We start from the raw sequence: 22,958 nt of genomic DNA, 5'->3' as shown, positions 1-22,958 counted from the left end.
CAAGACTCAGAGCCCTTATCTTTTTTCTGGGAGTGTACCTGTTTGCCCTTGAATCTTTGTTCCTAATGTTTCTTGGTACTTGTAAGTCCAGCTGTTTGATCGTCCAGACTGCTAAGTCATCTATCTTTATACCCCATTCTCGTCCAAATATTCGTCCAAGTCAAAATCGCCTAAAACAAGACCTTTTGGACGTGGGAGGGGTCAGCAAAGTGATGGACTGGCCACCCAGGCATGGCAACAGAGTATTGGGGCACCTTACAGGGCAATTGCTACGAACTTCACAAAAAGGGTGCCACATAAACTTCTCACCACAATTTCCTTATTCATGGTGAACCTCCCAAAACCTACTAGACCCACCTGTCTATCACCCCAATAGCCCTTATGGCTACAAGTGCCACCTATATGTCAGTACAATAGGGTTTTGGGGGGTTTTGGTGGGGGCACATGTTTCACCATGAATGCAGTGGTTAGAGTGGCTTATGGGCCTGGGTCCTCCTCTCTATGGTTCACTAGCCCACCCCCCAGACTACTTAAGCCACCTCTGTGCAGCTCTACTATGCCAGGTGCTGATGTTCTGTAGGCAGGTATGTATGTTTTTATTCTGGTTTTTATGGTAGTGTAGGGTGGTCAGTGATCATTGTGTCTGTACTTTGTGTCTGCAGTGGTTATCTGGTCACTTTGGATACCTTCTGGGCATTTAGTCCTGTTTTTAGATCGCCTAAGTCACTATGTATAAGTTCCGTCTAGGCAGTCTCATTAAACTTTTGGTTATAATTGCAGTATGACTAAGTCTAGGTCAGCCCATGTCCTGCCAAAATCCCGCCCTCATCACTCCTCCTAAAACTCCCCTTTTAGCTCTGGGCATACAGTGGCACTGAAAAGGCCTAAGCTGTTTTTAGATATCAGCACTTGGGTGGGTTTTAAGACGTATTTTTTTTTTGATTATGAGCCCCTTAGTATTCAGGTACTAAATGCAATGCTGGGCAGTTTAACAACTCAAAAATAGTTGGTAGTTGCCCAGTAGTTAAACTAAATTTTAAGTAGTTAATTACTAATGAGTTTAACTACATTTTAGGTAATTAACAAAAAAAAAAAATCTAAATTGTATTTTTAAGTTCTTCTGCACTGCTTGCTTCCGAACTTACTAACACCCCAGTTAGTGTAGCTCTTTTGTGATATATCATCTTTAGTTCTGGAGCAAATGATTGGATACAATTAAAAACTGTACTGTGTTTGGATAAAATGAGAAATTGAGATGGCTTGGGGAAATCCACTGCTTATTCCTAGGATAAGCAGCATAGAATCTGTTTTGCTACTTGGAATCTAGCTTGGTACTTGGGGCCTGTGTTGGCCACTGTTGGAAACACAATACTGGGCTTGGTAAACCTTCGGTCTGTCCCAGTATGGCAATTCTTATGCTCTTATGATTGGATGGATAGGAAGGAAGCATTGTGATTAGATAAAATGAGAAACTGCATTAGGGACATTTCTTTTTTGCTGTGTTATGGTGTTTGTTGTTGATTTAAAAATCAATTACTGTTTAAATAATCCAGAATGAATAGTTTAATAGTGAGAGAATTTTATGAGAAACCAAGAAAAGTGGTAAGCTATATAAGAAAAATTTTGTAGTGAACTATAATGTAAATTCTGAATACAATGTGAGATTGGTGGCAATATCACTTCAAGCACCAACTTCATCAAGCATCTCAAGGTGAGTATTGTGGAGTACTGATGTACTGATTGTCCGCTTGTTAGTGTAACATATGATGGCAGATAAAGGCCAAATGGTCCATCCAGTTTGCCCATCCACAGCATCCACTATCTTCTCCTCTCCCTAAGAGATCCCATGTATCAGTCCCACACTTTCATGAATTTACACTCCCCCAGTGGTCACTGACCCCCTGTTACCCCCCAAATATCTGCATGAAATAGTACATATCTGTCTCTGTGATAGATATTATGGCCAGTTCTAATGGAGCTGCAAGCAGGTCTCTGGAGTAGCCTGGTGGACAGTGCAATGGACTGCAGAGAAGGGGACCCAGGCCCATATGCCATCCTAACTAGTACACTTCTGGTGGAAAAAGTGTGAGCCCAACAAAATCCATCAAAACCCCATGTACTGCCATATAGTTGACACCTGCAGGTACAAGGGCTATTGGGGTGGTAGACAGATGAGGACAGTAGGTTTTGGGGGAGTTTTGGACGATTTACAGTATAATGTATAGAGGTTATGTTGAGATGTGTACCTGGCACCCTTAGAAACAAGGAAACATGATGGCAGATGAAGGCCAAATGGCCCATCCATCCAGTCTGCCCATCCACAGCATTCACTATCTCCTCCTCTCCCTAAGAGATCCCACATGCCTGTCCCATACTTTCTTGAATTCAGACACAGTCTTTGTCTCCACCACCTCTACTGGGAGATTATTCCATGCATCTACTACCCTTTCTGTAAAAATGAATTTCCTTAGAATACTCCTGAGCCTTCTGGACTGACTCCTTTCTGTTTATATCTTTTTGAAGGTACAGTCTCCAGAATTGTATAAAATATTCTAAATGAGGTCTCAAAAGTCTTGTACAGGAGCATCAATAACTCTTTTTTCTTACTTGCCATACCTCTTCCTTTTCATTCTAGCATCCTTATAGCTTTTGCTATTTGGTATATGTTTAGATCATCATATACTATCACACCCAAGTCCAGCTCCTCTTTTGTGCACAAAGTTCTTCACCCCCTAAACTGTACCATTCCCTCAGGTTTATATATTTCTTAGCATTAAATCTTAGCTAACAAATTTCAGATGTTTCTTCAAGTTTCGCTAGGTCCTGCCTAATGTTATTCACACAACCAGGGGTGTCTACTAGAGAATTGTGTGGGGACAGAAATCAAACTCATCCCCTCTGGAATCAATTCCATCCCTATCCGTCTCCGCTGGAATCAAATCCATCCCTGTCCATCCCTTCAAGTGATCTCTTCCGTCCTCGCCCATCCCCATAAACTTCAGAAGTAGTTATTTCATTTAACTGTGTTACTGAATTAGAGGCTCTAGTAGAGACCCGTTTACAAATAAGCAAAGACACTTTATTAATTTAGAAATATATATAAATACTCTAGCTGATGAGGACCCTTAGGTTATGTCAACTGAAGACTTCCTCTGAAGGTGGCCAGAAATCCCTTTTACCAAACGTCACAGATGCTGATACCTCAGTGACTCAAGAATGTGCCAGTGACTTCTTCGCTTGGTAGAAGGGAGTTCCGACCACCTTTGGAGGAGGTCCTTATCAGCTACAGCAAAGGTCAGAAAAAACTTGAACACTGGAGAAATTAAAACAGAAATGTATTTCCTGTTCTGTTGAACACAATACAAAGACATCTGCTATATTCTACATTTCCCAAAACTATCATATTTCTATCAATAAATTCCACTTTTACCTTTGTTGTTTGGAGATTTATTTTTCCATCAAGTTGATTCCAGTTTCTCTTTTTTATGCTTTCCTGCTGTCTTCTGTAAATTCTTCTTCAAGTGGTTGCTGTCCGTTAGTCTTTTCTGCTCTCTCCTATTTTGTTCCATTCCCTCACTACAACTGCCTCTGACATATTAACCTTTCCATTCAGCTCTTTCCTCCCTTTTTTTCTTTCTCTCCCCATCAATCTGTTCAAAATGCTGCTGTGTGCCTCATATTCCCCCAGGATCATTAAACACATATTACTCCTCTCCTCACTACGCTTTACTAACTCCCTGTCCATCTACACATACAATTCAAACACCTGTTATTGACGTTCAAGTGTACTCGCTCTGCAGCTCCTCAGTATCTTTCCTCTCTTATTACTCCCTATACTCCCCCCAGGATCTCCATTCAGCAGACAAGTCCCTCCTGTCGGTATCCTTCTCTACTGCCAACTCCTTTCTCTGTCCCTTCTATCTTGCTGCGCCGCATGCCTGGAACAACCTGCCTGGCTCATTTCATCAGGCTCTGTCTCTGACGGCATTCAGACTGAAAGCTCATTTATGTTTGAAGCTGCATTTAAATCCTAACCCTTCCAACATATCTGCTTTTCATCCCCTCAATGGTCCTCTACCACCTCTTTAGCATCCTCCTAGTCCCTTCTTCAGCATTCAGTTCAGATTCCCCTGTGTCCCATGTGATTACACTTTATCAGCTTCCCCCCCCCCCCACACACACACATAAACACTTGTTCTTACTCCCCTTTTGTCCTGTATGTCATAATTAGATTGTAAGCTCTTCTGAGCTGGGACCGTCTCTTACATGTATAATGTACAGTGCTATAGAAATAATAAATTGTTGTTGTTTTTTTTCTTCCTAATGTAACCAGTGGTTACAAATAATTATGATTTAATTAAAAGTTATCAGAAAGAAAAATGTTTTAGAGTTGTCTGAGCAGACAGTATCCTGTCTCTGTAGAGTTAAGAATTCAGAGCTGCACTCTCCAGGAGAGTTTCAAACTGCCAAACAGCCAGGTATGTCAGTTGGTGGGATCTTTAGATGCTGTAGCTGCTTGTTAAATGTCTGTAATCCAACTGAATTTTGGTAAGGTTCCGTAAAGTGTGGCAGTTTAAGGTTCAGGGTTTGTGGAGTGTAATAACCCTGATGAAGTATTTGTGAGGGTTCTAAGCTTTATACTCTGATGGCATAAAGGTTTTGTTCAGGGTCTTTGTTTGGATGATTTGGCAGGGAAGCCAAAGGTTTTAAACTATTGGGTATTGGTTTTAATTGGAGTGCCTAATCGACTCTATACAGTCATTTTCGGTGGATTTTCTATGAATGAGATGGATGTGATTCTGTAAGAGTATGTGGCAACCTTTAAATATACTGCAATTATTAAGCTGCTTGGCTGAATTTAATATTAATCGAAGCTTGGTGTGTTTACCTTTTATAAAAAAATTCTTTCTTGTACCAGTTTGAAACTGAGGTTTGGGAGGTTTTAGAATATTAATTATTCATTTTTTTATTTAGATAGGGAAATGAGAATTTACCCCACCCCCCTTTTACTAAACTGCAATAGCAGTTATTAGCGCAGGGAACTGCGCTGAATGCTCTGCGCAGCTCCCGATGCTCATAGAGTTCTTATGAGCATCTGAAGCAGCGCGGAGCATTCAGCATGGCTCCCTGCCCTAATAACCGCTATTGTGGTTTAGTAAAAAAAGGGAGGGGGGAGGTATTAGTGAGGCAGGTTTCTTTCTTTTGAGTTATTTACCAAATAGGTAGTAGGTACACAAAGGAAAGAAGACTAGAGAATATGAGCTCCAACAAAAGAAAAGAGGAAAACTGAATTGCCAAGAGAAGTCATCCAAAAGAAGTACACTACAGACTACAAGAAAGAGAATTAGAGGAAAAGGAGTAAGAAAATAAAAAGGACTATATACTTACCTGAGCTTTATGAATTCTTTGCCCGTTGTTTCCTGCTACAGGAGAAAGAAAGCACAAAGAATCAGTTTTTTAAGGAAGAAAACTTTTAGAAATAAAAGTGTAAATCTGAGAGAAAAGCAGAATATGTATCTGAAATTGTTCCATGTATTTAGATTTGTAAGCTGGATCCAGTGAGGGTTTCTAGAGAAGAAAATATGTAAGAAACTTTTTAAACAATCCATTGTGTCTTCAGTGATCATTTATAATAATGAAGTGTAGATTTATTTTTCCTGTATTACAAAACCTATTTATTGTTTTCCCATTATTCCCCACCCTATTTTTATGTACCTTGTTCTTAGGGAAACACTGGATGACTACAAAATTTACGGGTAAAGAAAGGCAGTGCTCACTCTAGAAAGGGTAAGGTTACGTAGTCTTAGGCAGGATTTTTGGAATGGTATAGGGTTCAAAAATTCTGAAAATCACATTTTTTCAAAAAGAACTTGTATCAGAGTTTTAAGAGTGTACTACTTAAGTGTGTTGTGAAACTACAGATGTTTTTGTGCATCTCTGTGCCAATTTGCTTGATAGTTTTGTTTTCAGGTCAAAACCCAAGATGGAAGATCTGGAAAGACAATAGTCACTGAAATGAGAGGATGCTTTGAAGATATTTGGAAGTAACAGCAGACACAATCTGAAGTACTGAGGACCCCCCAAGTCATTAATTCTATAGTATGTCCCAGTGAAAGGAACATTCAAGATTTTTATGGATTTCCCAGCAAGTCTAGAGACCTGAATGTGGAAGAGTGGATTGAGGATACACAAATAGCTCTTCAGATTTTCCATGTGGCTCCTGAAGATCAATTGTATTATGCCATATTAAGGGGCAGGCTAAGGAGACAATTAAATTTTCCTTACCGTGAGGTGTGGGTACTTTGGACCTGCTATTTGAGACTCTGAAACAAGTTTATGGTGATCACATCTATTTGGGACTTCGGATAAAAGAATTCTACGAAAGAAGGCAAATACCAAGAGAGTCAGTTTAAGAATACACAAATCAAATGCAAAGTAAATAATTTGCCATCAGAGACCAATATCCGGAGAGAATAAATAATGTGGAGACCACATTAAAAGAACAATTTGTGTTTGGCTTGAGGATTGATATTTTCTGGAAAATTTTGGATCTCAAGATGGAAGAACGTCCATGGATGACTTTCAGAGAACTACAACATATAGCTGTTAGGTGGGCTGATGAAAAAAAGGATAACTAGAACTTGAAAAGTCAGAAGACCAGAAATTATGAATCTGATAGACTACATAGGTATGAGGAAAATGTTGTACCTAGCACTTCTAGTGAAAGTTTGCTGCGAGATTTTTCCAGTCATCTAGATCAGTGTTCTTCAACCTTTTTACATCTATGGACTGGCGGAAATAAAATAATTATTTCGTTGACCGGCAAACTAATAAGACTGAAATTTTTAAAAACCCCATTGCCGCCCCATCCCCGCGAGCTCGGTCCCATTAACCATCTGATCCCATCCGCACAAGCCTCAAATAGTTATGATTTTATATTGAACATATTTTATTAAAGTATAAAAAGAAACAATATTCTGTACAATTGTCATTTTATAAATATAAATAATACAGGGCAAGGATCAACAAAACCCCCGTCTCCCCTCCCCTTCACATATATCCCCTCTACTATCAAGAAAACTGAATAAGCCAAATTATTACAGAATGCTACACAAATATCATGCTAACAGAATACCACAGTCACACATGGCAGGAATGGTGTTAGGGGAGTGGAACTAGGGCAACTGCCTCCTGGTCAGAGAGAGCCCTAAGCCAGCTGGAAGCTAAAGATGCACTACCTGGGCTTTGCACTCCCCAGTTATGTCTAACATCAGCTCTAGCAGGATACATATTTTAAATCTGATATATTCTAATCACAAAATAGAAATAAAATTATTTTTTTCTACCTTTTGTCGTCTCTGGTTTCTGCTTTCATCTTCTTTTCACTCTCTTCCATCCAGCGTCTGCCCTCTGTCTCTTCAATCCAGCATCTGCCTCTTCCATCCACTGTCTGCCCTCTACCCCTCCCCCTTCCATATGGTATCTGCGTTCTTTCTATGCCCCTCTCTACACCAGATCTAGCATTTTTGTCCCTCTTTCCTTATTTTTCATCTGATCCCCCTTCCCAGCATCAATCTCTTTCTACTTTGTCATTCCTCTGTCTCTCCCCTTTCCCTCATCTGATCTCTCCATTCCATCCTGACTCCTTCCCCTCCTCTAATCTCCCTGCCAGCTGTTTCCTTCCAATGTTCCTCCTCCCTTGTCCAACAGTACCTTCTCCCTTTCTTCCTCCCCTTATCCAACAGTAATTCTCATCCCTTCCCCTTCTCCCCTGTCAGCAGTAGCCCCTTCCACTCCCTTGTCCAGGAGTACCCCTTCTCCCTTTCCTCCTCCTCTTATCCAACAGTAACTCTCGTCCGTTCCCTTTCCCTTCCCCCTGTCAGCAGTAGCCCTTTCCCCTCCCTTGTCCAGGAGCACCCCTTCTCCCTTTCCTCCTCCTCTTATCCAACAGTAACTCTCGTTCCTTCCCTTTCCCTTCTCCCCTGTCAGCAGTAGCCCTTTCCCCTCCCTTGTCCAGGAGCACCCCTACTCCCTTCCCTCCTTCCCTCTCCAGCAAATGTTTCTTCTATGTAGGCTAGCGGCAGCTCTGTGTGCTTTTAACTTCAGCACACAGCTGTCCCTAAGCAGTATTTTAGCTGCGGTTTCATGAGGCAGCCTCGGAGCCTTTGGTAGGCCGGCCCGCTTTGATGATGCGATATGGGCCGGCCTATCAAAGGCCCCGAGGCTGCCTCATGAAACCGCGCTAAAATACTGCCTAGGGGCAGCTGTGTGCCGAAGTTAAAAGATGCCCCTGCTTGTCTGGGGGTGCGGAGACATACACGGCAGGAGTAGGAAGTGGAAGGCAGGAGTGTCGGCATAGTGACAGCAACAGGAAGTTGCACGTCAGCTGACGCCGGCACTTTTTGCTGTGGCTGGGGACCCAAATCCTTCACGGACCAGCAACATTTTTTTGCGGACCGACACCGGTCCGCGGACCGGCGGTTGAAGAACTGTGATCTAGATCACTTAGAACAGTGATCGGCAAACCACAGCACGCGAGCTGCATGCAGCTCTTTAGCCACTGGAGTACGGCTCTGCCAGTAGCCAAATTTTTCCTGCACAGAAGGGCCCAGACACAGCAGCTGTTCTTACAAGCTGCCAGCGGCTGCCCCAAAGTTTTCCCTCTGCTGCAACTTCCCGTTTCTGACAGGGCAGATCACCGCAGAGGGAAAGCTTCGGGGCAGCCACCGGCAGTTTGTGAGAATGGCTCCATCAGAGCCAGATTAATAGGATAGGGGCCAAAATGGTGAGGGGGGCCTGCTGGTGCGGTGCTTTAGGGCTGTTTGGGTATCTCCCTCACCTTCACTGGATCCGTAGCAGAGTCATTGCCCAACCACCCTAGCGTCATCGTCTCGGGCCCCCCCCAGCATCATCGTCCCGGCCCCCCTCTCCCAGCGTCATCACCCTCGGCCCTCACTGTCGACCATCCCACCACAAGAAGACCGACAAACCTCCCTCCAGTACTCGTCGGCAGTCGCAGCACTCTAAACAGGTTGCTTTGCAGTTCGTGGCTTTCTGCTGGTGATTCCCTCTGCAGCGTCACTGATAACTAATGCTTCCCAATTCAGGAAAAAAAATTTTGATTCAAATCAGCCTATTGAAATCGATTTTTTGATTTGATTCAATTTCCCTGTCCAATTGAATGTTTTTTTCAAACATCCTAGTGCGTTTATTTTATAGCCTCTTCACCCACTTTGCCTTCTCCTAACCACACTGGTGCTGTAGTATAAACAAAATAAACAAACAAAAAAACTTTTCCTCTCTCTGTTAAATCCTAGCTCACTTTTGCGGTCTAACACCAGCTCTGGCAAGATACATGTTTCAAATCTGACTAATTGTAATCACAAAACAGAAAATAAAATTATTTTTTTTCTACCTTTTGTTGTCTGGTCATTATTCAAATCTTGTTGGTCCCAGGCTCTGGTTGTCTTCTGATAAATTGCTTGCCAGGGTCTCCTTATTTCTTCTTTCTCCGTGCTAACCATCCATCATCCATCTCTGTCCTCCCCTTCTGTCACTCCGTCCCCGGTTGTTTCCTCTGTTGTGATCCTGCCTCTGACATCAGAGGAGGGGTGGGACTCCCGGAGGTCTGGAATCTTTCATCTCCATCCACAGATCCACCTTTTCTCAACTACCTTTTCATCCAGCATCTCTCCTTCCTTCCTCACCACTCCAGGGTCCACCATCTCTCCCTTTCTTTTCCCAACTACCTTCCTATCCAGTATCTCTATCCCCCCTCCACACCATCCCTTGTGTCCAACTTCTCTCCCTTTTTGTTCCTTCTCTCCCCAAATCACATTGTCCACCATCTCTCTCCCTCTCCTTTGGTTTTAGACCCATTATTTTCCCCCCCAAAGTCTGGCATAAGCACGTCTCTTTGAAATCCCCTTCCCTCCCTCCCTCCCTCTGTGTACTTCTACACCAGGGCCCCCCTCCCCTGAATGCCTGTCCCCCCTGAAGGCCTGCACCCCAGCCCTGAAGGCCTGCCATCCCCCCTTGAAAGCCTGCACCCCAACTTGAATGCCTGTCCCTCCTGACGGCCTGCACCCCACCCCTGAAGGCCTGCCTGTCCCCCCTAAAGGCCTGTCCCCTCCTTGAAAGCCTGCACCCCACCCCTGAAGTCTTATCTGTCCTCCCTTGAAGGCCTGCCCCCCCTGAAGGCCTGCACCTCACCCTTGAATGCCTGCCTGTCCCCCCCTGAAGGCCTAAACCAGCACCGCCTAAGGACTGCACCCCCCCCTGAAGGCAGCATGTTCCCCCTGACCTACGAAATCCATTTACCTCATTTCAGCAGCCTGCATAGAGGATTACTTATGCTAGCGATCTCTGCAAGCTGCTATAGGCCTTGGGAGTTGTCTTCCCTCTACCATGGTCCCACCCCTCCTCCTATGTCAGAGGCAGGATCACAGCAGAGGAAACAATTGCAAAGGCTTAGGGGCTGCACTGCCGACCGGGGACAGGGTGATGGAATGAGGAAAGCGTACAACCACAAGAGTTGAGGTTTATCAAACTCAGGACAAGTCTGTATTCTAAAGAGGGAGTCTAGCTTATGAAAAGCAACTGAATCAATAAAAGGTGTCTCCCAGTTTTGTAACCTTTTCTGAGCTGTTGGGAGGATGGGATAGAAATCTAAATAAATAAATCTTTCTTGAGCTGATGGAATGGAACTTTTATACACTCTTTAGGTCATTCTTCATGGTCTAAGACCTCCATTAACTCTGCATGGGGCTCCTCCTTAGACTCCATGTTGATAGAGAGTTCTTGTCCCATTTGTTGCACACTTGTGAAGTGAAAGATATGCTTTTAGGTGGAGATCTGCAACATGAAGAAGGTGGAGAAGGATCAGACAGTATTCCATAAGATTTGTTTGTAGAGAATTCAGGAAGGTCTTCACTGGAATGTGGTGACAGATCAGAGTCAGTTTCATTTAAGTAATCTCTTGTAGCAGACTGTGAAGGAGAGCATCGAGATGAGTGTCAAGAAAACATTGAGGAGAAGCAAGCATGCTACACTCCATGGAAAATGATGCCTGCATCAGCACCTTCTAGGTGTCAATGCTCGAAGTCAACAGGTCCTGGAGTATACCTGGAGTTACATGTTGATACATCCTTGGACTAGGCTGAGGCTGGTACAGAAGGTGCAGGACCCTGTGCAGGCTATGACTGAAGTAGTTCAGCAAGCTCTTGTTAGAACAATGTTTGGAGTTGATCCTGTATCAATGGCACCAGTACCAATATTGGCAAAGGTACAGTGGGCGCTTCTTGTGCTGCGTGATGAGGCATTGTGGACCTTGATGCCCAAGGACACATGAGAAGATACCAGCTGAAGAGATGGTTATTAATCATCTTTGCATCAATGCTTAGATTGCAGAGAGGCAATGGAATCCATGGTAGATGCCGAGGCATGTCTGGTAGGGGTGATGTTTGTGCTTCTTAGCTTTCTAATGAGGCTCTCCCGCTGTTGGCAGAACCGCAGATGAAGACTTGGAGTCCCTGTGCTGCAGTAGTCAATGCAGGTGGTGCAGATATTGATGCTGAAGAATATCAAGGTTGAACATTAGGATTGGAATTCCAGTCATGCTCAATGCCCCTGAAGTAGTATCAAAAAGTTTTCAGACTGAATTTTCAGGGCTTAAAGTAACCTCTTCTGCATGCAAGAGCAAAGGATGCAAGAAATGTTTTGATGGTCAAGACTAAGATACTGGACACACCAGATAATATTAATAATAGCTTTATATATATATATATATCCCGTCATACCTTTTCAGTTCAAGATATGTGGATCAGTGCCTGAAAAGGTCCTATTACATCGAGTGCACAATTTGAAGCCATTAGGCGATGCTGAAGTACTTTAGTTCTCAACAAGCTTTTAAAAAAATGGCACCATTTTTGAAAGCTGGTTGAGAACCAAAGTACTTCAGCATCGCTCCTGAGGATGCCACAATTTATGTGGTGAAACGGAGGCCCTGTAGGGCTTAAACATCCGGTGCTGGCATTTCTTCTAAGTTAAGTGCTAGGGTCCACTATAAATGCGCCTGTTTAACTTTCAAAATCCTATATGGTATCCTCCCTCCCTTTATCCCTCTTTCTTGGAATTCCTCAAACCCTAATACCACCAGATCCTCCCACAAATTAAAACTATCCTTCCCCTCGCTAAAAGGCATTTCCCACACAGGAAAGCTAGGGACCTCCCTTCACTTCAAAATCACTGAGCTCTGGAACAACCTTACCTCCCCTCTTCGGAACTTGAGCTCTCTACAAGTTTTCCGCAAACATCTGAAAACCTGGCTTTTCTCAAAAAATGTGTCTCCCTCCAACTTAGGAATCAAGGAAACTCTTATATCTTGGCATTCCAAGTCCCCTAAATTTTCTTCCCACTTCTACCTCTAACCCTCTGTTGTAGTTCCTTCCTATTTCTCCTACTGTAAACCGCGTCGAGCTCTACGAACGTGGAGATGATGCGGTATACAAACCTAAGGATTAGATTAGATTAGATTAGATTTATTAAAATTAAGTTTGCACTGCTTTTTCATATCATAAAAAAATAACTTTAAAGATTTGTGGCATCGAGAGTTTTTGACCTATGATTGAGATGTGACTGACTATTTTATCACTTTGTAATAGTGCAGTAGTTTCAAAAGGTCTCCGAGGTCTTTTCTCTCATTAATTGCAGGCTTTACAATGTTGCATTTTGGTTTATCCTTACAGTGATTTTTACTCCTTAAGTTGCTGTTCTTTTTGGTGAATTAATCACTTTCCTACCCCCAGCACAGTCCTCAGACACACACAGCAGCAGCAGTACTAACTTAATCCTCTCACCTCCACATATGTTCCATGTGGCAAAGTCAGCACTCTAGCTCCTGGTACACAGTGCAGACACACAGAGACAGCACAGTGACACTGAGCATAGTGACTCACTGGGAGTAGAAAAGAAGTCAAACAGTGGGTGAGAGACAAGAAGCAGGTAGGAGAGGTGGCAGTCAGAAGAACAGGGCTGTTTAGTAGAAGGTTCAGATAGGAACACAGACAGGCAGGCAGTAGCTCAAACGCTCTCCAGTCTCCAACACAATCAAATTGCTAGTGGGTCATGTGGCTACTGCAAGGGTGTTTCCAACAGTCCTTACCAGCAGTCCACTGTAACAAACTTGGGTAGAAATGGGTAACAGTTTATCAAAGGTTTTGGGGGGTTTTATTTTTTGTTTTTTGTTTTTTTAAATCATTGTCAGAAAGGACCCATTTGAGATGTGCTTTTTCCCTGTTGCCAAAATTCAAGATGTTATGGAGAGCTTTCTGAGACTCAGCAAGCCTAATGACTATTATTCAATGCTGCTTATCCATGTTAGCGCTAATGATACTGCTAGGTATCCCTCTGAAAGTATTAAAATTAACTTCATGGCTCTGGAAGAGAAGGTGAAACAGTCAGGTGGACAGGTGGTGTTCTTGTCGATCCTCCATGTCGAGGGTAAAGGCCAAGGCAGAGAAGCTCGCATCTTGGAGATGAATGTGTGACTGCACGGATGGTGTCCTTGAGAGTGTTTTGGCTTCCTGGACCATGAGATGATTTTCCAAGGGTTGATGAGCACAGATTGGGTGCATCTATCAAAGAAAGGAAGACTTTAAACTAGAATTGTTTGGGCAGGGTGATCACAGCCCTCAGGTAAGTATAAGCAATCAGGTAAGTGAATCACTAAATACCTCTACACAAATGGGAAAAAGGGGCAATGTCTAGAAAGCAGTATATACTAATGCTCAAAGTATGGGAAGCAAGATTCTAGATCTAGAGGCTGTGATGAAAGAAACCGAGTTGGATATAGTGGCGATAACCAAGATGTGTTTCATGGAGAACCATGACTGGGATATAGTTATACCTGGCTATAACACAGGCCAACAACAAATTTATTGGTTCCTTGGGTTTTTTGACCTGTTCCTCAGGTTCTTTGGGACACTGATTCAGAAAAATGCATGCAAAAAAATGACCACATCAGCTCTAGTTTTTTTAGATATTGTTGAATTTATGCTTTTGGGATAGTAGAGACAAACATGAACATTGAACAACAAAAGATTGGCCTCTGAGGGAATATGGTGGTTGGAGGGTAAAATGTAATCAATGAGTCACCACTATATATAAAGCTAGGCCTAATGAAACAATTTGTAAAGGCTTTGAATAAAGATGGTTCATATATTGAATACGTGGAGGGGCATAGTTAAAAGTGACGTCTTAAGTCCGTTTACATCCATCTCACAAGTCGTCCAAAGTAAAAAACAGTTTAAGACACATTTTCAAAAGATACGTCCAACTTTTTTTTCGTTTCGAAAATCGTCTAATTATACGTCCTGCCGATCTGATTGTCCAAGCCACTAAATCGTCCATCTTTACACCACATTTTTGTCCAACTTTCTGTCCAAGTTCAAAAAGCCTAGAACAAGCCCTGTTGGACGTGGGAGAAGTCTGCAAAGTGATGGACTGAACACCCAGACATGCCACCTAAACAGTGGGGTACCTTACAGGGCACTGCTGTGAACTTCACAAAAGGGTGCCATGTCTTCTGCTCCCTTCAGTTCCCTGATAGGTTATGGTGAGCCCCCCAAACCACCTCCAGAATCCCCTAGACCCACTTATCTACCACCCCAATAGCCCTTATGGCTGCAGGAGCCACTTATATGCCAGTACAAAAGGGTTTTGGGGTGTATAGGGGAGTGCACATGTTTAAGTATCAATGCAGTGATTATAGGGGCTTATGGGCATGGTCCTCATCTCCATGAGTCCTTAACTCACTCTCAAGACAACTTAAGCTGCCTCTGGGCTGGACGACTAGGCTTTCCTATGCCAGGCGGCCAGGTGATGATGGTCTGGATGCTGAATTTTAAAGTTATGATTACAATTTTTATGGGGGTGGGGGGTTGGTGATCTCTGGGATAGTGTGTGGGTGTCTGTTTTATGTGTTTGCAATGCTTATCTGATGACTTTAGGTGTTTTTTTGTGACTTAGACCATGTTTTACATGGTCTAAGTCACAACGTCCAAGTTCCGTCTAAGCTCTGTTGTAAAACTTTCGGTTATACATGCTGTACGACTAAGTCTAAGCCAGCTCACATTCCGCCCAACTCCCGCCCTCGACACGCCTCCTGAAATGCCCCATTTAGCTTTGATCGTTCAGCAGCGCTATGAAGGCCTAGGATGTTTAGAAATACGTCCAAAACCCAGTTTTATTATCGGCACTTGGACGTCAATTTATTTTATTATCGGCAATGTTCGTCCAAGTGCCGACCTTAGGCCGGTTTTTGGACATTTTTCTCTTTCGATTATGAGCCCCTTAGTATATATGTTACCTGGACTTAGCAGGAATTTTTGATGGTACACAGATCAGACAACTTATAAATGACTCACATTTCATAGCATCAGTGAATGAAATCGAATCATGTGCCTGGTCTTCATTTGTTCTTGTTGTGAAAAAATTTCATGGCAACAAGAAGGCAGAAAACTACACACAATTAGAGTAGAAGATATGCTCTTTCATTTCAACAGGCTTGGCTATAACATGAGTGTTAAAATCCATTATCTGCACAGTTACTTAGATCGCTTTCAAGAGAACCTTAGTGACTTAAGCGAAGAGCAAGGTGAAAGATTTCATCAAGGCATAAAAACAATGGAAGCCGGATACCAAGGAAGATGGGATGCACACACGATGGCAGACTATTGTTGGAATCTTATAGGGTAGGGGTGCCCACACTTTTTTGGCTTGCGAGCTACTTTTAAAATGACCAAGTCAAAATGATCTACCAATAATAAAATTTAAAAAAAACACAAAGCACACTGTACGCAGAGAAAATGTTAATTATCATTTGTATTCGGGGGGGGGGGGTTTTCAGAGGTCAAGGCAGATGACTTTATGTAATGTCACCTCAGTACAACTATACCCCCTCAGTAACAACTATACCCCCTTCCCTTTTACTAAACCATGATAGCGGTTTTTAGTGCAGGGAGCTTCGCTGAATGCCCCTCAAAGCTCCCGACGCTCATAGGCTCCCTGCGCTACAAACCACTATCGCGGTTTAATAAAAGGGGGCCATAGTGAAAAATATAGACAGAAGATATAAGTTCTTAAAACGGACACATTTTGATCACTAAATTGAAAATAAAATCATTTTTCCTACCTTTTGTTTGGTGATTTCATGAGTCTCTGGTTGCACTTCCTTCTTCTGTAAATCCAATATTTCTTTCTTTCTGCCCTCCCCTTTTCTTTCTGTCTTTTTCTTTCTCTCTCCCCCCTGCCCCCTCTTTATTTCTGTCTTTCTCTGTCCCCCTGCCTGCCTGTCCTTCTTTCTCTCTCCCCCATGCCCCCCCCCCCAGCCACCACACCAATTTCTCCCTGCTTCCCCAAGCCAGGCCAGGCACGTACAAGCATGAGGCAAACCTCTTTAATTTGAAAAGAAGCTATGGAATGACAGTGCAAAGGTTGAAGTTAAGAAGCTCAGGAGTAATCTAAGGAAATACTTTTTTTCAGAAAGGGTGGTAGATGCATGGAATATTTTCGGTAGAGGTGGTGGAGATAGACTGTATCTGAATTCAAGAAAGTGTGGGCCAGGCATGTAAGATCTCTTAGAGAGAGTGGGAGATAATTGATGCTATGGATGGGCAGACTGGATAGACCATTTGGCTTTTATCTGCCATCATGTTTCTACATTTCTATGAATATGCCTAATGTCTCTTTCCATTATACCAGTGGTTCTTAAATCAGTCCTGGGGGACACCCCAGCCAGTTGGGTTTTTAAGATATCCCTAATAAATATGCATGAGGCAGATTTGCATGCCTGTCACCTCTGTTATATGCAATTCTGCTTCATGCATATTCATTAGGGATATCTTGAAAATCCCTCTCCCCCCCCCCCCAACCGGCTTTAAGAACCACTGCAATATACATTTGCATGTTGAAGGAACATTATCTATAACACTTTATTATTATTAAGATCTTTCTTTTGCTTATTTTATGTTATTTTGATAATATATTAGTGTTTGAATTTTTTAGAAGGTTCTTCTGCTTTTTCACTCATTATAAGTTACAGTATCATGATGATCCTCTTCAGACACCCATACCATAATTATACCATTACCTGTAAAACATGCATATAATTCCAAGCACTGAAGAGAAGACACCAGGAAAGAGATTCTTAAACCAGCATGCATAGTCAATACAAAAGAAAGTTTTGAAAATATTTCACTAAAGTATATTTTAATAAATTTTTTTTAAAGAGGAAGCAACAGTGCAAGTTAATCATTTGAAGAATGTAGCATATAAATATGGTTTGGGGCAAGCCTTTATACGAGTGAAATTGCAATTTTGCTTTCAATAGTTGGTTTCTAGTGTTGAGCATCATTTACAATATTGGTCCTCTTTTACAAAGCCACGATAGAGGTTTTTATCGTGGCCTGGGGCACTAAGTGTTCCATTGCTCATAGGAATTCTCTATCACAGCTTAGTAAAAGGGGGTGGGGGTGTTAAATAAATATTTATTAATGTACCATTTTCAAAGCATCTTTCTAAAATATGTAGTCCCCATTTTCTTTCCTATTCTGAGCTATCTAGTTTTAATTGTAAATTGCTGAGAAGGCATGCCAATAGGTGGTATATCAAATTTGAATAAAAGAAACTTACAATAGATAAAGAAAAGAAAAAAGTATTTGAAAAATTATATATTGTGAATATTTTCTTCCAATAACATGAAATACTGTTATGTAACATTAATTATTATGCTAATTCAGAAAATGATCACATGTCTTTCATAACATTGCAAGAAAACTTGAAGATATAAAAAATTTGTGTTATATTTTACAGCAATAGTTCAAAAAAGACTAAAGAAAGAAAAAAAAGCAAAAAGAAAATTGCAGGAGGCTCTAGAATTTGAGACAAAGAGAAGAGAACAAGCAGAACAGGCACTGAAACAGGCAGCATCAACAGACAATCTCCGGGTTCTTAATGGTAAGGTCCTAGCTTTTTACTTGTTTTCAGTGAAACCTAAATCTGTGTGTACAAACGTGTGCATATTTTGTGAGGTGCTGAATATAGATTGCTATGGAGATGATGTTTATTATTTCATTGGCCAATACATAAAAAGAAAATATTCTTTATAACATTATAAATCAGATAATGTTACAATTTTTCATAAATATAAATTTAGTGACAGTAATGAGTCCATTATGTATAAATCAAATATCTTTTGATCAAACTTTTGTTGGAAAACCTGATTTTATTCCCTCTGCTTCTCCTCCCCCTCCCCCCCAAAAAAAATTATCTCGCTTTTTTAAACTGATTTAAAATCACAGAAGAGATGTTGATGTTTCTGATTGGCTTTATGGCTCTGTACGTTCTGTTGTCAGATGTGTACTTCAAATGTATTAATTCCCTTTGTGGCTTATACACAGATTGTATTCCTGAGTTTAAATAATGGCAGGCATACCCAACTGTTGTAGTTCTGATGTTTGATTTAATCTACAAAACAAACTATTTAAACAGTTTGCTTTTCTACGGGAACCAATGAGTTTAAGCAGTTCTTAGAACAAGCTTGTCCAACAGAGCCACATTCTATATTTTGTAAATATTCAAAGGGCTAAAATATATACCGTCATATTTTGCCTCATATTTCATCAAATAATGACAAAATACAGTGGTGCATCATCTCCTTCCCAGTTTTCACCCAGTCCTGCTCTTGCTTCATCCTTCATCCAGTGTCTCTCACTCATGTAATATCCCTTTCTCAGCTTTCACCCAGTTTATTTTCTCTCATCTAGCTTCAACTGCAGAAGAATTGGGATTCCTGCTTCCTCACCATGACTTTGCTCTCTGCACGCGTGAAGCTCACGATGCCAAAAGTTCAGGTTGATCTTACAGTTTTAAACCATGCAAGACTTGAAACCATGAGATTAACCTGATCTTCCAACACTGCACAGCCCATATTTACAGAGTCAAGTTGGGGTGGGGGAAGCAGAAATTCTTCAGTAAGCACCACAAGACTTGCCAAGTTTCTGAGGGCCAAGAATAAAGCACATAGTTCTTTCTAAGTTGAGCAGGAATCCTCCACCTACAGTCCTGCCAGTTGAAGGTGCTGTTTCACTATCATATTTTCAATAGTGAGGGATTGCTATACAGAACTCCAGGGAACCTGCCAATCCCTAGTAGTCCTAAACATTTTTCAATTCAATTTGATTCAGCCTACTGAGTCAATTTTTCAATTCGATTAGCTTTTTCTGCCCAATCAGGTATTTTTTTTTTTTTTTTCCGAACATCCTGCCAGGTTTATTTTGTAGCCTCTTCACTCATCCCACCCCCCTTTGCCCTCTCCAACCCCACACCTGTGCTGTGGTGTAAACAAAATATATAAAAAAGACTTTTCCTCTCTCTATTAGGTCCTAGCTCACGCTTGCTCACACCAGCTCTGGCAGGATACACATTTCAAATCTGTCATATTGTGATCACAAAATAGAAATAAAATTATTTTTTCTACTTTTTGTTGCTGTTCAATGTATTATTCAAATCATGTTGGTCCCAGGCTCTAGTTTCTGTTTGTCTTCTGTTAACTCGTTCATCAGGGTCTCCTGCCCAATTGACGTTTTCTTCTTTCTCCATGCTCACCATCCATCTTCCATCGTTGTATCTTCCCTTCCACTGCCATATCCAACATTTCTTTCCCACTGTCTACCATCTCTCTCCTCTCTCTCTCTCTCTCTCTTTGCATTATACCCTGGTTCAAACCTCTCCATTCCCCTCCATGCAGCATCTCTCCCTTCCTCCCTCCATTATCATGTGCAACATTTCTTTCTCTCTCCCCATACATCATTTCTCCCTGCCCACCACCCTATGTCCAGCATTTCTCCCTCTCTCATCTCCACCCTTTTTACCTCCTTTTTGCATCTTTCCCTTCCTCTCTGCCACCCCCAGCAATTCTTCCTCTTCCCCCAATGTGCAGCAACTTTCCATCCGTCCCGCCCTGCCCTCTGTGCAGCAGCATTCCATGTCTCCCAAACCCCTATGCGGCACTTCCCAACCGACTCCCCATCACCACCACCACCACCATGATATCTGACAAACTGTCAGGCCTTCTAAAGCAGCAGCAATGATGAATGGCAGGCAGAGGCAGTGGTCTGAACAGGCTATTTGTGGCCTGCCTGTCAGGGCTTCGCTCTACCACATCATCAGTAGCATCATCAGTGACACAGCAGAGGGAAGACCCCAGCAGGGCAGGCCATGAGTGCCTGCATAGAGCTCTGCATCTGCCCACCAGTCATCATCACTGCTGCTTTAGGAGGCCTCACTGGGGGGAGGGTTGGGCATTGAATCAGTGAGTTTGATTCATGGGGAAAACAAATCAATTTGAATTGATTCACTGAAGTGAATTGATGAATTGATTTGAATAGGTGAATCGGGCAGCACTAGTACCTAGTGACTGAAAACACAGTAGTGAAACACCACCCCTTACTGGGAGCAATACAATTGAAGGACTGCTGCTCAGCTTACAGCAGGGGTGTCAAACTCAATCACATAAGGGGCCAAAATCTGAAAAAAGGCTGTCGCGGACCAAATTTTTAATTAAGATACTTAGGGGTCCTTTTATTAAGGTGCGCTAACCGATTTAGCATGCTCTAAATGAGCACCTTAATAAAAGGGACCCCTAAGTGACTAAGGGCTCCTTTTATGAAGCCGCGGTAGTGGTTTAACACACGTAATAGCGCGCGCTAAACCGCTGGCCGCGCTTGCCACTTCTGCCTCCTCTTGAGCAAACGGTAGTTTTTCGGCTAATGCGCGGGTATAGTGTGATTAAACGTCGCATGCGTTAAAACCGCTTCTGCTGCTTCGTAAAAGGAGCCTTAAGACTTAGTCTTAGTAGAAGTATAGGGTTACAATGTCTCCAACTTCACGCCGGCTCTGTGGTGTAAACAAAATAAATAAAAAAGACTTTTCCTCTCTGTTAGATCCAAGTTCACGCTCGTTGTCTAACACCAGCTCTGGCAGGATACACATTTCAAATCTGACATATTGTAATCATAAAACAGAAAATAAAATTATTTTTTTCTACCTTTTGTTGGTCGCAGGTTCTGGTTGTCTTCTGATAACTTGCTTGACAGGGTCTCCTGCCCATTTGTCATTTTCTTCTTTTTCCATGCTAACCATCCATCTTCCATCTCTGTCCTCCCCTTCTGTTTCCCTTCCCTCCCTCGGAGGTCTGGCATCTTTCCTTTTTTTCATCTCTGCCCCTCTTCTGACGTACGGGATTGTGTCAGAGGGAATGTGTTACCGAGGTCGACGGCAGCCTGTGAGGTTCGCTACAGCTGGCCAGCAACCCTCAGCAGGCTGCTTTGAAGAAGAGACTAGGAAGCTGGGATGGAGGGAGGATCAGGTGAAGGCAGATGCTAGTGAAGAGCAGTAGCAGCGGCAGCAGTTCATGCCTGCGAACCAGATTAAGTATAAAATGTTAAATGTCTGGCGGGCCAACTTTTGATACACCGCGAGCCAGAGTTTGACATGTCTGGCTTAGAGGAAACAGTGTTGGTGGGCCAAGTTCTGACCAACGGTCCACTGGTTGGGCAAGCCTGTCTTAGAAGTTTTTAGGTGAAATGTCTTTCTTCAGATCTATATTAACCCAAGTTATATTCTACTCTTCATCTTTCAATAAGACTTGTACAGTTATTTCTTTCAAACGAGTTCTAGTTTTATTCTTTTATACAATTAATATCACCAGAGAATAATTCCTCTGTAACCTGATAATGCTGTTCTTTCTCTCTTTTTATACCTGAAAGGAGCTCCTACAATATTTTTATGTATCTGTGATTCCTTTACCTTCTCCAAGCTGAAAATTGTGAAAGGACTTCCATATAAACCAACCAAAATAAATTTGCCCTGCATGGGAGCAAGATAATGTTCCCCTACTTCATGCTTTCTACTTTTTATAGTAAACTTAGAAAAGTTCATCTTGGACAGCTACTATCTGAACATTCAGGGCATGTCCATGTCTACCTTGGATTCTACCACTAGGGATCTTTAGATTATATTACATTACACCTAACGGATGTAGCGGTATATAAGAAATAAATTACATTACATTACATTAGTATTTATGGATTGCTAATATGCCCCAGATGGAGTTCAATGTGATTTACAATTTAGAAGAGCCTGGCTATATCCAGAAATTAAATTATTTTATTAGAGTTCATGAGACAGAAAACTTGGTTTGTGTTTGTGTATAGTTACAGTTAGTTTATTTGATATACCACATTTCTTAACAATTGTAGTCAAATCAAGGTGGTTAACAAAGTTAAAAACAATGAGTACAAGATTTTAAAAAAACAGTCAGGAGAAAGACCGATACTGTAAACAAACTGGGACAAAAGGATATTCGGGGAAGGGATGAGTTACAATATAAGGGAAAGGGGAAATTAAGAAAGCAAAGGAAAAACACAAGAAGATAAGGGTATGAAGTTGTTTTTGTTTTGTTTATTCCGGAATAGGAAGCGTCTGTAGAGATTCACAATCAAAAGCCTTTCTGAAATAATAAGCCTTCAGCTGTGACTTTGAAGACTTTAAGAGATTTTTCCTATCTCAGATAAAGTGTAGGCTAGGGTTATCCAGAAAAAACTAAAGTTGGTGAAAAATACTATGGGCTCCTTTTATGAAGGTGCGCTAGGGCCTTAACACATGGAATAGTGTGCGCTAAATTGCCACACGCGCTAGCTGCTACCGCCTCCTTTTGAGCAGGCGGTAGATTTTCCGCTAGTGCGTGCTAATCCAGTGCGAGTGCTAAAAATGCTAGTGTACCTTCGTAAAAGGAGCCCTATGTAAATTGAAGTTTTTTTCCCAAGAATTTGTGTTTGATTAGAAAATAATGTTTTAAAAAAATTTAAAGCCCATCCTGGGGTCCCTCAAAGCTACTG

General features: G+C 42.0%; 1 protein-coding gene across 7 annotated transcripts in view; it reads left to right on the top strand.

Annotated features, from left to right (window-relative positions):
* Positions 1 to 22,958, top strand: part of DACH1 (dachshund family transcription factor 1) — a 1,064,146-nt gene that overhangs the window by 950,549 nt on the left and 90,639 nt on the right. For all 7 annotated transcript variants that reach the window (XM_033948397.1, XM_033948400.1, XM_033948395.1 and 4 more), the window contains one exon: positions 17,872 to 18,015. In XM_033948397.1, coding sequence (XP_033804288.1) covers positions 17,872 to 18,015 — 144 coding nt within the window. The remainder of the gene's footprint in view (positions 1 to 17,871; positions 18,016 to 22,958) is intronic.

Source organism: Geotrypetes seraphini, chromosome 6 (assembly GCF_902459505.1).
Source record: "Geotrypetes seraphini chromosome 6, aGeoSer1.1, whole genome shotgun sequence".
Classification (NCBI taxonomy): Eukaryota; Metazoa; Chordata; class Amphibia; order Gymnophiona; family Dermophiidae; genus Geotrypetes; species Geotrypetes seraphini.
Note: the sequence above shows the minus strand (reverse complement) of the source record. Positions and strands in the feature narration are given on the sequence as shown.